The 12,198-nt window shown below is 35.7% G+C and overlaps 2 protein-coding genes and 1 long non-coding RNA gene across 3 annotated transcripts in view; 1 reads left to right on the forward strand and 2 right to left on the reverse strand.

Moving 5' to 3' along the window:
- LOC110007001 (uncharacterized) overlaps positions 1–1,746 on the forward strand; it is a 78,174-nt gene extending 76,428 nt beyond the window's left edge. The window contains exon 6 of the mRNA XM_088858463.1: positions 1,367–1,746. Coding sequence (XP_088714589.1) covers positions 1,367–1,456 — 90 coding nt within the window. The 3' untranslated portion in view covers positions 1,457–1,746. The remainder of the gene's footprint in view (positions 1–1,366) is intronic.
- Positions 1,747–3,527: 1,781 nt separating this feature from the next.
- LOC148783313 (uncharacterized) lies at positions 3,528–4,978 on the reverse strand. Its single transcript, XM_088859812.1, has 2 exons — positions 4,959–4,978; positions 3,528–4,149 (listed from the first exon to the last, which is right to left on the reverse strand). The coding sequence occupies exon 2, from the start codon at positions 4,139–4,141 to the stop codon at positions 3,689–3,691; it is 453 nt and encodes a 150-aa protein (XP_088715938.1). The 5' UTR covers positions 4,142–4,149; positions 4,959–4,978; the 3' UTR covers positions 3,528–3,688.
- Positions 4,979–10,987: 6,009 nt separating this feature from the next.
- LOC148783314 (uncharacterized) lies at positions 10,988–11,935 on the reverse strand. The gene is made up of 3 exons (XR_016050390.1): positions 11,782–11,935; positions 11,269–11,444; positions 10,988–11,114 (listed from the first exon to the last, which is right to left on the reverse strand). It is a non-coding gene; the product is annotated as an uncharacterized LOC148783314 (long non-coding RNA).
- Between the last annotated feature and the right edge of the window lie 263 nt (positions 11,936–12,198).

Below are 12,198 nucleotides of genomic sequence, written 5' to 3' on the forward strand. Positions count from 1 at the left end.
AGAAATAGTGCATTTTACAACATAATATCTACACTGTCCATTTTCAAGATTTTCATATGTTTATAGATCTACTTGATTTTAACCAGTTTTGAAATTTAAAATTTTATGATTAGATATAAAAATAGATTTTGAGATAATCCTAAGAACATTTTACATCAAAATTATATACCATGATAAAATTTGAAGGTGCACCTTACCTCTACACCTACGGATGCGTCCGTATGCAAAGTGCACCCTTTCAAAAAATGGCCTCCAAATCGAACAAAGATCATCTAATTTTTAGGTGGTGAAATCTAAGTTGTTTAAAAATTTCAATTTTTTTTTTTTGTTTTTTAGAAAATAACATCTAGTAATCCTTAGGTAGTTTTCATAATTTCAGATTGAAAAAGTCCGCCCATGTAGGTTCACAATAATGCTCCCATGGGAGCATGGTTCTTCAATTTCACCACCATTGTCCAAAAATCTTAGCTCTTATTCTTTGCGGCCTTCATACATTTCCCATTGGTAGACACCCCTTGTGATATTGCTGCATTTTACTGTTGCGTGGAGTATGCTGATGAGTGACCCTATCTCTTTCTATAAAACTTGATTTTTTCTAGATCTCCTTCTATCCACTCGACCTTAGGGCCAAGATTTCCTTAATTCAATATTACGATATAAAAAATACAAAGTCTTGTTGATGGACGTTTCACGTAATTTTTGCAATGCAGATAATTCAATTAGCACTGATTTATGAAAGAAAATGATACCAAAATAAAAACAGAAATTAAAATTGGACAATAAAAGTGGAATGACATTTTAAGAAATGCAGTGGACTCGACGACCATCAACCCAACTTTGTCAAGTTATAGGAATGAGTTGGTTTAGGTGTTGATGATTGCATTACTGCTTTCCAGTAGGAATCATGCAAAAAATAGAAAAGTAAAGAAGGGGGATGACTTTAGGCAGGTTTGGTTGGTGCATAAATATTTCCTTAGAAAAAATATTTATATATGTAAACAATTTGCAGGAATGTGTTTTGCAAATTTTCTTTTCTCCATGTTTATTAACACGTTCAAAAAACACAACATAATGAATTTCATTCAAATATATTTCTTAAATATGTATTCAAATATTTATATATAATTATATAAATTTGAATATATTTCATAGATATGTTCATGGTGTGAATCGTATCTAGTGATGTGTTAAGATTCAAATTCATTTATAATTTGAGCATAGCATACCCCGGGGCCATGGCCTCCCAATGCACACAAATGAGATCATTTCGAAATTTATTTACTATAACGTTAGTTACTAGTATTAAATCTCTTTGATCTTGGCAATTGATGTTTGATTGTTTTTCTCTCTTGTTGAAATTAAGCAGCTTGAAGAGAGAAGCCTAAGGTGCCACATTATTCAACTAAGGACTCAGCAACACAAAGATGAGTTACCAAGTAGAGTCGTGCATCCTTGAAGCCTACGGAGATGAAGGCCGCATATATACTATTTATCTTGTTCTCCTTGTTTTTATTTTACTTGTCTAATACTCATTCGCTTTCACATGTAAACATGGGTCTAGCGAACGGGGAGAATGATTTTTTTAAAAGGGTTCTTCTTTAGGCATTCTCACTTTGTATATTATTCTAGGAGCTTCTAAGATGATGGGATGCCTGTGATCTTTTGAGAAAACATTACTAATGTTTGGATGGTCAAGATCTTTCAATGCAAATATTTAAGCAGTCACTAGGATCTTTCCTATGAAAAGCTTTTGACACCATCAATTCGCATGATTTTCGAAGCGCTTTTGTGTGCATGTGTGTGAGAGAGGGTCTCTGACTTCATCACTACGCATGAGTTTCATGCAATTGTGTGTGTTAGAGAGAGATATGACTCCATCACTATGCATGAGCTTCTATGTTGAGAAGCACATTTGCCGGTGTGTATGTGTGTTAGAGAGAGAGAGATATGACTCCATCCCTATGAACTTCTATGTTGAGAAGCACATTTGGGTGTGTATGTGTGTTAGAGAGAGAGATAGAGAGATTTTGGTACGTTGTGCAAGGGCCTAGGGTTATCAGCGATTAGCTCAAGGATGGAGCCCACCATTGGGGTTACGCTCTGATGGTCTCCATCACCGCCCATCAATTCAATGGACGATCCCGAGCTCTAGAGTATTAGGGTTTTTCCAATAATACCTGGATTAAGTTGAATACCTCTGACTTACCTAAAACGACAAGAGCCCTATAGTTTTAGAAAAGTATTAATTATCTTATCCTTTTATGTGCATGTATTGCATGCTTTTGTAGTAAGCATTCCAATTCATGCACTTGTTTTGTTTTCCACTACCACGCTTAGACGTTAATAAATTTCAAATGCATTTCGTACTACAACCGGTGCCCAAACTGGATAGACCACTTCTTCCCCTACATCATAAAACTTATATGTTTACCTTATCCAACCCTCCATTTTGAATGGAGGGCTAAGATTGCTCCAATCACAATATCATGTCTCTATACCATTTTATTTTTAATTTTTTTATATAAAACATTTTGACACCAAATTTTGAACATCCAATCATCTATTAAACTCGCACTTGCCAAAAATATAAAAAAAATATTTTCAATAAATTTAAAAGACGAAAATACCCCTGAAAGATTCAAACGGTATTTTGGTCATCATATTTTATCAAAAAATTATTTTTATATGTGCACCGTAATGAAAAGATTTCATGTACCAAATTTTATATTAATACAATTTGTATTAAAAAATTTAAGATAAAATACTTTGAGGTGTCGGATCTAAGATCAAATGGTAAGTAGCTCACTTGATCAAAATTGTACGGCTGGATGGTAGGGCAAGTATAGGTCTCCTATGCTTCGATCACGGAGGAGGAAGGTTATATTAGGAATTTAGTGGAAAACCGAACTTTGACCAATAAGCATTCTTGCAAAGTGAAAAACCAGCTTCACTCTGACACTCTTACATTAGTAAATTGAAGGTTTGAACTTTCTTTAGATAGGTAGAAATTTTTTTTATTTTACCTTGTCGAAATAAACTATTTGTAAATTCAAATATTCCTATGTGTAAATGAATCACGAACATTACTGGATGTAATTTTCAAACATTACTGGATGTACATTGAAAAAAAAAAAAAAAAATTTAAAATCATAACTCTTCATAAGAAGGGAGCGGTTAGCCAAATCGTCGTGAATGATGTAGTTTCATTGTAGAAAACCTTTGTGATAGCATGAAAAAATATATATTGAGTCTATTTTTTGAAATTTAAAGTTCCAAAAATAGTACCGATCCAGCACATTTATAAACTCTGATTTTGCAAGAATGCCATTGAGGTGTTTCTCTAAGTGATTTAAGAAAATATTTCATATCATATATTGTTCTTGTCCACACAACCAAATAGGCCAATAACATAGAGGAATGAAAGTCTATTACAAGACCTAAAAATTGGTATGGATAAATTTGATTTAAAAAAGAAAACATAGAACTCCAACTTTCTCCTCTTTTTCTCTTCTCTCTCTTTTAACCAATCCTCCTCAGGCCCTTCTTTCTCTTTTAACCAATCCTCCTCAGGCCCTTCTCTCTCACATTTCTCTCCAATAGCCTATCTTTCTTAACATGTCTCTCCACCAACCTAGAATTCTAGAGCAAGAGGGAATCACCATTCCAAAAGGCAGTGCTCAAATTCACCTCAAATTGAGAGCAAGAGGGAATCACCATTCCAAAAGGCGGCGCTCAAATTCACCTTGCCCTGAATTCGACCTAAAGGACACGTAAGAAGCATCGACGCAAACCCCCAATCACCGTATCCAATCAAGTTGCTTAGATGAATCCAAGTTGAGCCAAGAAGCTTATCTGATAAGAGGAAACCACGCTTCTCATAAATCTTGACTATAACTGAGAAATCATTTTCATCGTCTTGGGAGGTTTGCTTGAAGAGGAAGTTGTCATCCACATGGAAGATGAACTTTTCTTTCCATACTGCATCTACACGGCCACCGGCATTTACGACCTTTGACTTCTGCTTTATTTGCTGCTGCTTTTCTTGTGGGGCGATCCAAAGTACCGCGTTGATTTTGCGCTTGGTGGATCTTTGTGGTTGAAGTTCCATTGCCGAAATAAGGGTCACCTCGAAAACCTTCATCTTAGTCCCTAAGAAAGAAGCACAAAGAGTTGTTACTGATAGGAGCAAAAGAGTTTGAAAATGCTGGGTGGGATGAGGAAATTGGCTATGGTAATTATTTATATAATTGAAGTTGGAAAGATGACCGAAATCACACAAAATATCAATGCCTACCAATTTTTTTTGGATTTCAACGATTCAAAATTAACCGTCTAAAACCGTCTCAAATTTGTTGTAATAATTTGTCTCGGTGTTACGTAGTTTAAATGAATCATGTAATGATTTTCTTGAATGGGATAATCAAAAGATTTGATTTTCTTCAATGGGATAATGTAAAGATTTTATGGAATCCTTGACTATAAAAAGAGAAGTGATTTGTTTAAAGGAAACCTTATCTCAAGGCTGAATAAGAGGCTTTCCTTCAAATTTGATGAAAAATCTTATCTAAATTCTAAACCCTAAATTCAAAGCTTTCTTTCAAAATTCATGAAAAACCCATTTAAGAGAAAGAGTATTATGTAAAGAGGCCCTAGGGTATCTCTTTCTATCGTATTTTATCATCATTAAGATAAGATTTTCTTGAATCCTTGGCCCTTTTAAAGGACAAGTGATTTGTAAAAAGAAAACCTTATCTAAAAGCTAAATACTAGGCTTTCTTTCAAATTTTATGAAAAATCTTATTTAGACCCTAAATATAAGGCTTTCTTTCAAAATAAAATAAAAAAAAACCCATTTAAGTGAGAGTTATCTCTTTCTATCATATTTTTCCATCGTTAATGGGTTCTTTAATTTATAATTTTTGTAGTTTTGGTATATTTTGACCACTGCTTTTGGTCACCTTGATTAATGTATATTCTCTCACTCACACCCCGCACCCACACAATGAAAGTCATTTGTGAATATCCGAGCAAGATTAAAGAAGCAAAAACACATTCAAAAAATTTTCAAGGAAAATGATCAAGAAACAAAGCCGAAACTAATACACTTCAGTTGATTCAAAAAAGAATCTATTCGAAGGGTGCTCGCGTAGACTTTGTCTACCCTCACAAAGAATTTCCGCAACAGTAATTCTACTGCCGAGAACAATTGGTCAATGATGGAACTGGGTTTGTCAATGTGAAAATCAGAGTAAATTTCATATAAAAAGACCATTTACTTTACTCTTGTAGGAGTATTCTATCTATTTACTCTCTCGGGCAAAATATAATAGGTGTGGTTTCTATAAGGTTGCAACCTTAAACAATCCAATTAAGGCACACCTCGAAATTGTATCATAACATGTAATTTTGGTGAAAAAATCTATTTGGATTATCTCAAAATCTATTGTTATATCTAATTATAAAATTTTATGCTCCAAAAATAGATAAAATCAAGTAAAACCATAAACACATGAAAATTTTGAAAATGGACGGTCTAGATAATGTATTGTAAGATGCACTATTTTTGGGACTCAAAATGGATGATCTTATTCATACATCTCAATGGCGATATGATCAATTAAAAGTTTCTTTCAATATTAAAACACCTTATCCGGTGGATTTTTGAGGTGCAATTGAAATTCCACATTTTAAGATTGCAACCTTAAAAAAACTTGTTCCAAATCTGATATAAAGTTATTTATGGCCCACAATTTCTTGGGGTGTAACCGCATCAACTCAAACACTAACTTCAATTTTGTGGGATGTAACCGCTTCAACTCCCTCAATCAAAAGACGTATTTGAGAGGATTTTTTCAAGTTGAAAATTTGAGAATCAATGAAAATCACTAGACGATAAACTTCAAAAGAACAAAAAAAAAAAAAAAAAAAAAAGGATTTTGAGTTTCCAAAAACATAGATTCCCTCTTCAAAAAATTAGATAGTTTCTATTCAATCTTGAGATTTTATTTTGTTCAATGACGTGGAAGTGCAATTTGGGTTATTTTTATATATTTATTTATTTATTTATACATTAAGATTAGTCTATGGAATGAAGATGTTACATCTCCAAAATTTGTGGAGTCCTAATTCACCTAACAAAAATTAGGATCTTAGAATTACACCTATATCGGGTTTTACCTTAGGAAGTAAATGGACAATATACTCCCATAGGAGTATAAAGTCTCTTCACAAAAAAAAAAATAAATTGCTTTCTCTATACCCTTTTAAAAAAACGGCCTCAAAGTTGAACGTTAGGGGTGGAAATGTACCCCATGGCCCATTCTAACCATAAAATACTAGGGCGTGAGCCACGAAATGTGGCCCAAGGACAGAGCCAAGGCCACAACATGGCTAGCCTAGTTCAGCACCGCTTGGTCCCCTTTTTTTCTTTTAGTTTCCTAAATTTATTTATGTTTGACCCGGCCCCGCCTGGCCTTAAAAAACCAGAGCCCTTTGTTGCCCAAGGGTCATGCAAAGGCCACAACATTGCCGGCCTAGTTTAGCCCAGCCTGACCCTCTTTTTTCTTTATTTGTCCTTGATATATTTTTCTTTTATCTGGCCGCTGGCTCGGCCCTTATAGGGTTAGGGCCTATTAGGGTCGAGCCTGAACCTACGCCAAGGCTTTTTTGGCCCTGTCAGGGAGTGCCTAGGCCGACCCTCCAGGGACTAGGGCAAGGTTAGAGCAAGGCCGGCCCATAGCCCAGTCCTTTGCCAGCTCTATTGAACACAACCACACAATTTTGGAGGGTAAAATCTAAGCGCTAACAAACTCAAAATTCTATTCTTTTTCTTTTGAAAATAATCATGTAGTGATTCTTTCCCAAAATTTCAGATTAAAAAGATCCTCCAAATAGGTCTCAAACTAAGGGAGTACACCTACATTATGCTCCAAAGGAGCATAGTACACAATCTCATGGGAAAGAAAACGAAATTACCTTATAAGTTTTAAGTGACATCTTGAGTTACAAGCATCCACAAGCGTTGATATGCAATGCAATGCGGTACCAGCCTTTCCCTTTAATACATTTGACTGCTGGGAAGAAAATTGCTCTTGTATACAGTTTTTATGAGTCTATAGAGAAATGAGTCCCCTCTTACAAATTTATTTTTGAGATAGATTTTTTAACTCAATTTATAAGAACATATAATCTCTAACAAGTAGATCATGAATATGAAAAAATAAATCATCATCATCAAGTCTTTTTTCAAGTAATTGGGGTCGACTACAGGAATCCTAGTCCTCAAATATGCTATATTAAACTATGTCTTTTTGGACTACTTCCAAACGCATCCTTTTGGGCTTGACCCTTGCCTTTTTCAATCCTTCTACTTGAACTAACTCACACTTCCTAACAGGTGTTATACTGGGTCGGTGCCACACATAGAGTGATAAATTATATATTGCTTTGGCAGGAGTATAAGACACACTGACCGGATTGTTACATGCTGCATTTTTTTTAATCGAAATTTTAGATCTACTTAAAAATCACTGGTTGATTTTTTCAATAAGGAAAGGTAGATATCACCCTTGAATAATTGGATGGTCTTCCTATAATCTTCAAACATTAGTTCTTTCTTTCAGACAGGTGTGTGATTTGATTTTATTTATTTATTTCTTTTGTTTTGAGGTCAGTCTCTACGTTTTGAAGTCCTCTAACATGAATTTTGAAGGTGTTATATACAGTTATGTGTCTATGATGTGTCCGTCTTTGAACAGTAGACAGTGTTGGCATGCAATATTTAGCCTCTTATGGAGTGTCGAGGTAACACTGTTAGAAGGTTGACGCCCGAAACAATCAAACAAGTTGTAGCTTCAAATGGTGTCAAATAGATTATGAAAAATCTTGCTTATGGCCAAAGAAAAATATTTTAATACACCTAATTACAAAATTTAAATACTCAAAAATAATGTAAATTGAGCATATCTCTAAACACTTGCGCTCAACCTTGCCCAGGTTCAAACCAGGTTTGCGCCCAGGTCCGAACCTTATCTTGTGGCCTGCCTAGCCAAAGTACGAATCGGGTTCACACCCAAGTCTGAACCTAGGCCCTCTTCTCTAGTCCAAGTCAGGGCTCATGCCCAGTTAATCCCAATATCTTGATTCAGGTCCACACTTGGGTTTGAACTCAAGTCTATCCATGAGTAAGGCTTACCCCTGGTCTAGGCCACGGTTTAACCCGTGTCTAGTCTAGGTCTAGCCAAATTCGAGTCTAAGCCCAACTATGTGATATGGCAGTGTGGAACACGGTCGTAAATGATAGGATAGTAAACCATGGATTCCAAAACTTGAAATCCTTCGAGTCTAAGCCCAACTATATGATATTGCAGTATGGAACACTGTCGTAAATGATAGGATGGTAAACCACGGATTCCAAAACTTGAAATCCATTTTTTCTTATGTCCATGTATCTTGATGTCAAGATGATCGATTTGAAGATATTTAGGCATCTAAACAACCTCTTCCAGTGAAATTTTTTAGGACGGCTCTGAGTTGATTAGTTAAAGCCTTGTCTCTATATAAACTTTTTAAAGAAAGAAAGTACATTAAAATTCTAGAGAGAAAATCTGAATCAAATTTTGTTTCCAATGGACTTGGCAATGATTGTAAAGAATCCATGAATTTTGTATAGTTTATCCAAACAAGTGATTTGAAGAATCCATAACAAAAATCTTTGATACTAAAAATCCATAGATTTTATTGGATTCCAAATATCCAAGATTCCTAAGCCCTTAGAGAGAGAAAGCCTAAAACCTTTGAGAGAGAATAACTTCAGAGAAAAAAACCTAGAAAGTGTCTCTAAAAGTAACCTTTGAGTAGATCTGATCTCTTTATCTTGTGGAGATAGCTTGAAAATGTGAACCACGTAAATCTCAATAAGTTTTATTTGTTATTTGCATGATTTCCTATTCATACACACACATCGCTTTATTTGCATGATTTTTTCTTTGATTTTGCAAGATTTCCTACTAATACACACATATCGCTTTATTTGCATGATTTTTTATTTTATTTTGCATGATTTCCTAATCATACAAGAGGTACTTAGCTAATAACAAGAACGGTGAACCAAGGCATATGATTATTTTTCAAAAAACAGAAAAAATGCCCTCAATATAGGATTGAGGTTAATTAAAAGAATACGCAAAGATCCAAATATGTAAAATAGTGGTCCACCCAAAATGCTATGTTGTACACACAAATGAAATTAAATATATAAAATAAAATGTAAAATTAATCAAACTTCTCTATACATTAAAGAAAACAAGTAATTAAATTCTTAAGCAAATCCAAATCTTGTATTGATTTTCTAGCTATTTAAATCTTTAGTATCATCAAATCTCTCTCTTGCCCTATATAAAGATGCTCTGGACTCCATAGGCAATTCAGATCACAAATGTCTGGTAAATTGAAGATGGAGGCGAAATCGTCATCTTGAGATGATGTTGTCACAGAACTCCAGTCAAAGTAAACTTCCACGTTTGTTATCAAGGGATTCTGGTCCTACAAGTCTGGCATTTTTCCTTCCTCTATGCTGTGATGGTTGGGAATGAAATTATCTTCATTCTTAGTTGACGCCTCACCAGCGTTTGCTTGGTGGTGGCACTAGCATGGCTTGTGTGGGCCGTGTTGTCGTAGCTTGTGTGGCCACCACTGGGAAAGTAACTACTTCCATCACAAGTAGCGTCGTCCTCACCAGCAAGAGAGGTCCTGGGAGGCTCGCTAGTTTGGTTGTCGGCTCCCCTTCCACCATAGGCAGCATCGGCATGGTATACGTGACTTGAGTGGGCCATGTTTCTACCAAAGGCAACATAGGCCTCACCGGCCGGAGAGGTTGTGGGAGGCCTGCTAGTTCGGATGTAGGCACCCCTTCCACCACTGCCACCACCGGCATAGTATGTGTGAATTGAGTGGCCGCTGTTTCCACAACAAGCAGCATGCGCCTCACCAATGACAGAGGTCGTGGGGAGCCCACTGGTTCCGATGTGGGCTTCACTTCCACCACAAGCAGCATGGGCCTCACCGACAGGATAGGTCGTAGGGAGCCTGCTAGTTTGGATGTGGGCTCGGCTTCCACCAAATGTTGTGGCTTGCACACTAGTAGGCATAAGCAATTCGGAAGTTCTGATATTTGAGGTTGGTGGGCGTCGGAACCACCGGGCCAAGTTGGAGCTATTATGGATGGCCAACTTGGAAAGGGTTTCGTGCTGGCGTTCCAAAGTCGTTCGTCATAATGTAAAAGCTTCACATAGTGCTTCTGAAATTCAGAGGGGAGCTTCACAAAATGTCTCCTGAGGTCATAAACAATGTTACCATCACCATTAGAATCCATGATAATAGAACAACTTTCTTTTAAAATTGGTTAACTCAAAACGTAAAATTAAATCCAATCAAAACAATATATAAAATTGTAATGTTAAGGAGAAGCATTAACATTAACTATTCTGTTCATTATTCGTTGCTTGTTCCTTTGTCATTTTGTCCAACCAAATCAAGGCATCCCAATCAGATTCAGCTCTCCAAATTTCTAACTAAACCTTGCTGCCGAGTTACCTATTTCCAAATGATTTTATTAAAGTTCAAGTTCAAGCCAGTGTGGCGGGACTCAGCCGAGTCCACTCGGGACCAAGTGAGTTACTCAGCCTTGCCCTATGTGCTTGTATACCATCTAACCAGTAAGCCGTTTTAAGCTTTTTGTGAAAATTAAGTATGTCATATAATATATCCTATCATTTTTTTCTTCGTTTCTATTTTTAGTATGAAATTGGCTAAGTAACTCGGATGGATAACTCCCTTCGACCAAGGGGCGAGTCCTGACACACTGGTTCAAGCTTTTTTGATACTTTTGATTCTATAGAAATATTAGTCTCAAGTCCCTATGGTTTACTACTGGCTTGAAAATTCAAATGGGTTTGTAACCCAAATATGGAATGTAAAATTATTTGACTTGAATTTATAAAAAACTGCCAGTCACTCGATGCCTGGCCATCACTGAAATCGGTGATATCCCACCGTGAAGTATGTTTTCTAGGAATGGGAGTTCTTTCTTCAAAAAATTGAGGTGCCCGAGACAGCTGCAACACGGTTTTGAATGTTATAGAAGAATTAAATTCTTATAGTTATTTTTTTCCACTAGAGAAAATATCATTAAAATGAGAATGTTTGTAAAAGACAAGAGAAATACATATTAAGTGCAAGTGATGAAGTATAAATGGGTAATCGCATTACCATAATTTCCAGAATTGATGTTGGTTCTTGGGAAAAATCTGCTTTTAGAGCAACAATGTTGGATAAGTCCATTAAAATCCTCTTCTTCAACTTTTAGATCTGATCCAAGATCTCCCAAACTTCTTCTTTTGAAAATACATTTTTCCCACTAAATCTTCATTATTTATTGCAATGCTCTGCAAATAAAAAACCAACATCAGATGTGACAAAGAGGAATTGAGTAATGAAGGCGGGATTGTTAATAACTATTATCAACCTTAGTGTTTAAAAAAGGTTGGATTGTTAGAATCGTCTCGTAATAGATCATAATAAGTGTGAACCGACCCGGTTCACAGTCGAAACCTGGAACTGGGCCCCTTCCCACAAAACCAGCTGGTTTGGTTGTGCAATCAGCTGATTTTGTAGGGAACTAGAGGTGGAAACGGGCCAGCTGGTTTGGTTGTGCCTCAGTTGGAGGAAAATAAGAATTAAAAGAGAAACAATTTTTAGAATTCTAAAATTCCCTTAATTTACCTCTTCAATCTCCTCCAATGCTCCAACATAATTTCTTCTCTAATACATCTCATTTAGTTATAAAGTCTAGGTTACTAGCCAAATTTCTCCAAACTTTGTTTTTTTTTTTTGAATTTGCCCATGGAAGTTTTCTGGAGAGAGATGATCAAAAGGCTTTAGCACAAGAAAAGAAAACATAAAAAATATGATGGTTTATCATAATAAAATTATGTTATTCCAAAGTGTTAACATCTTGAAAACATGTGATTCCAAGTCAAGACACAAAGGCATACAAAAGGTGTGGCTAATTCTAATGCTTGATGCAACTATAAAGTTTGAGCTACATAGTAATAGGGATTGTACGCGCAACCATGTTTTTGGTATAAAGCCAAAAAAGAACAAAAAAAATGTTGGTAATGCATTTCCCATATTTCTTCT

This window comes from Amborella trichopoda, chromosome 2 (assembly GCF_054954075.1).
Source record: "Amborella trichopoda isolate Santa Cruz 75 chromosome 2, AtrichopodaSantaCruz75HAP2 v2.0, whole genome shotgun sequence".
In the NCBI taxonomy this organism is placed as follows: domain Eukaryota; kingdom Viridiplantae; phylum Streptophyta; class Magnoliopsida; order Amborellales; family Amborellaceae; genus Amborella; species Amborella trichopoda.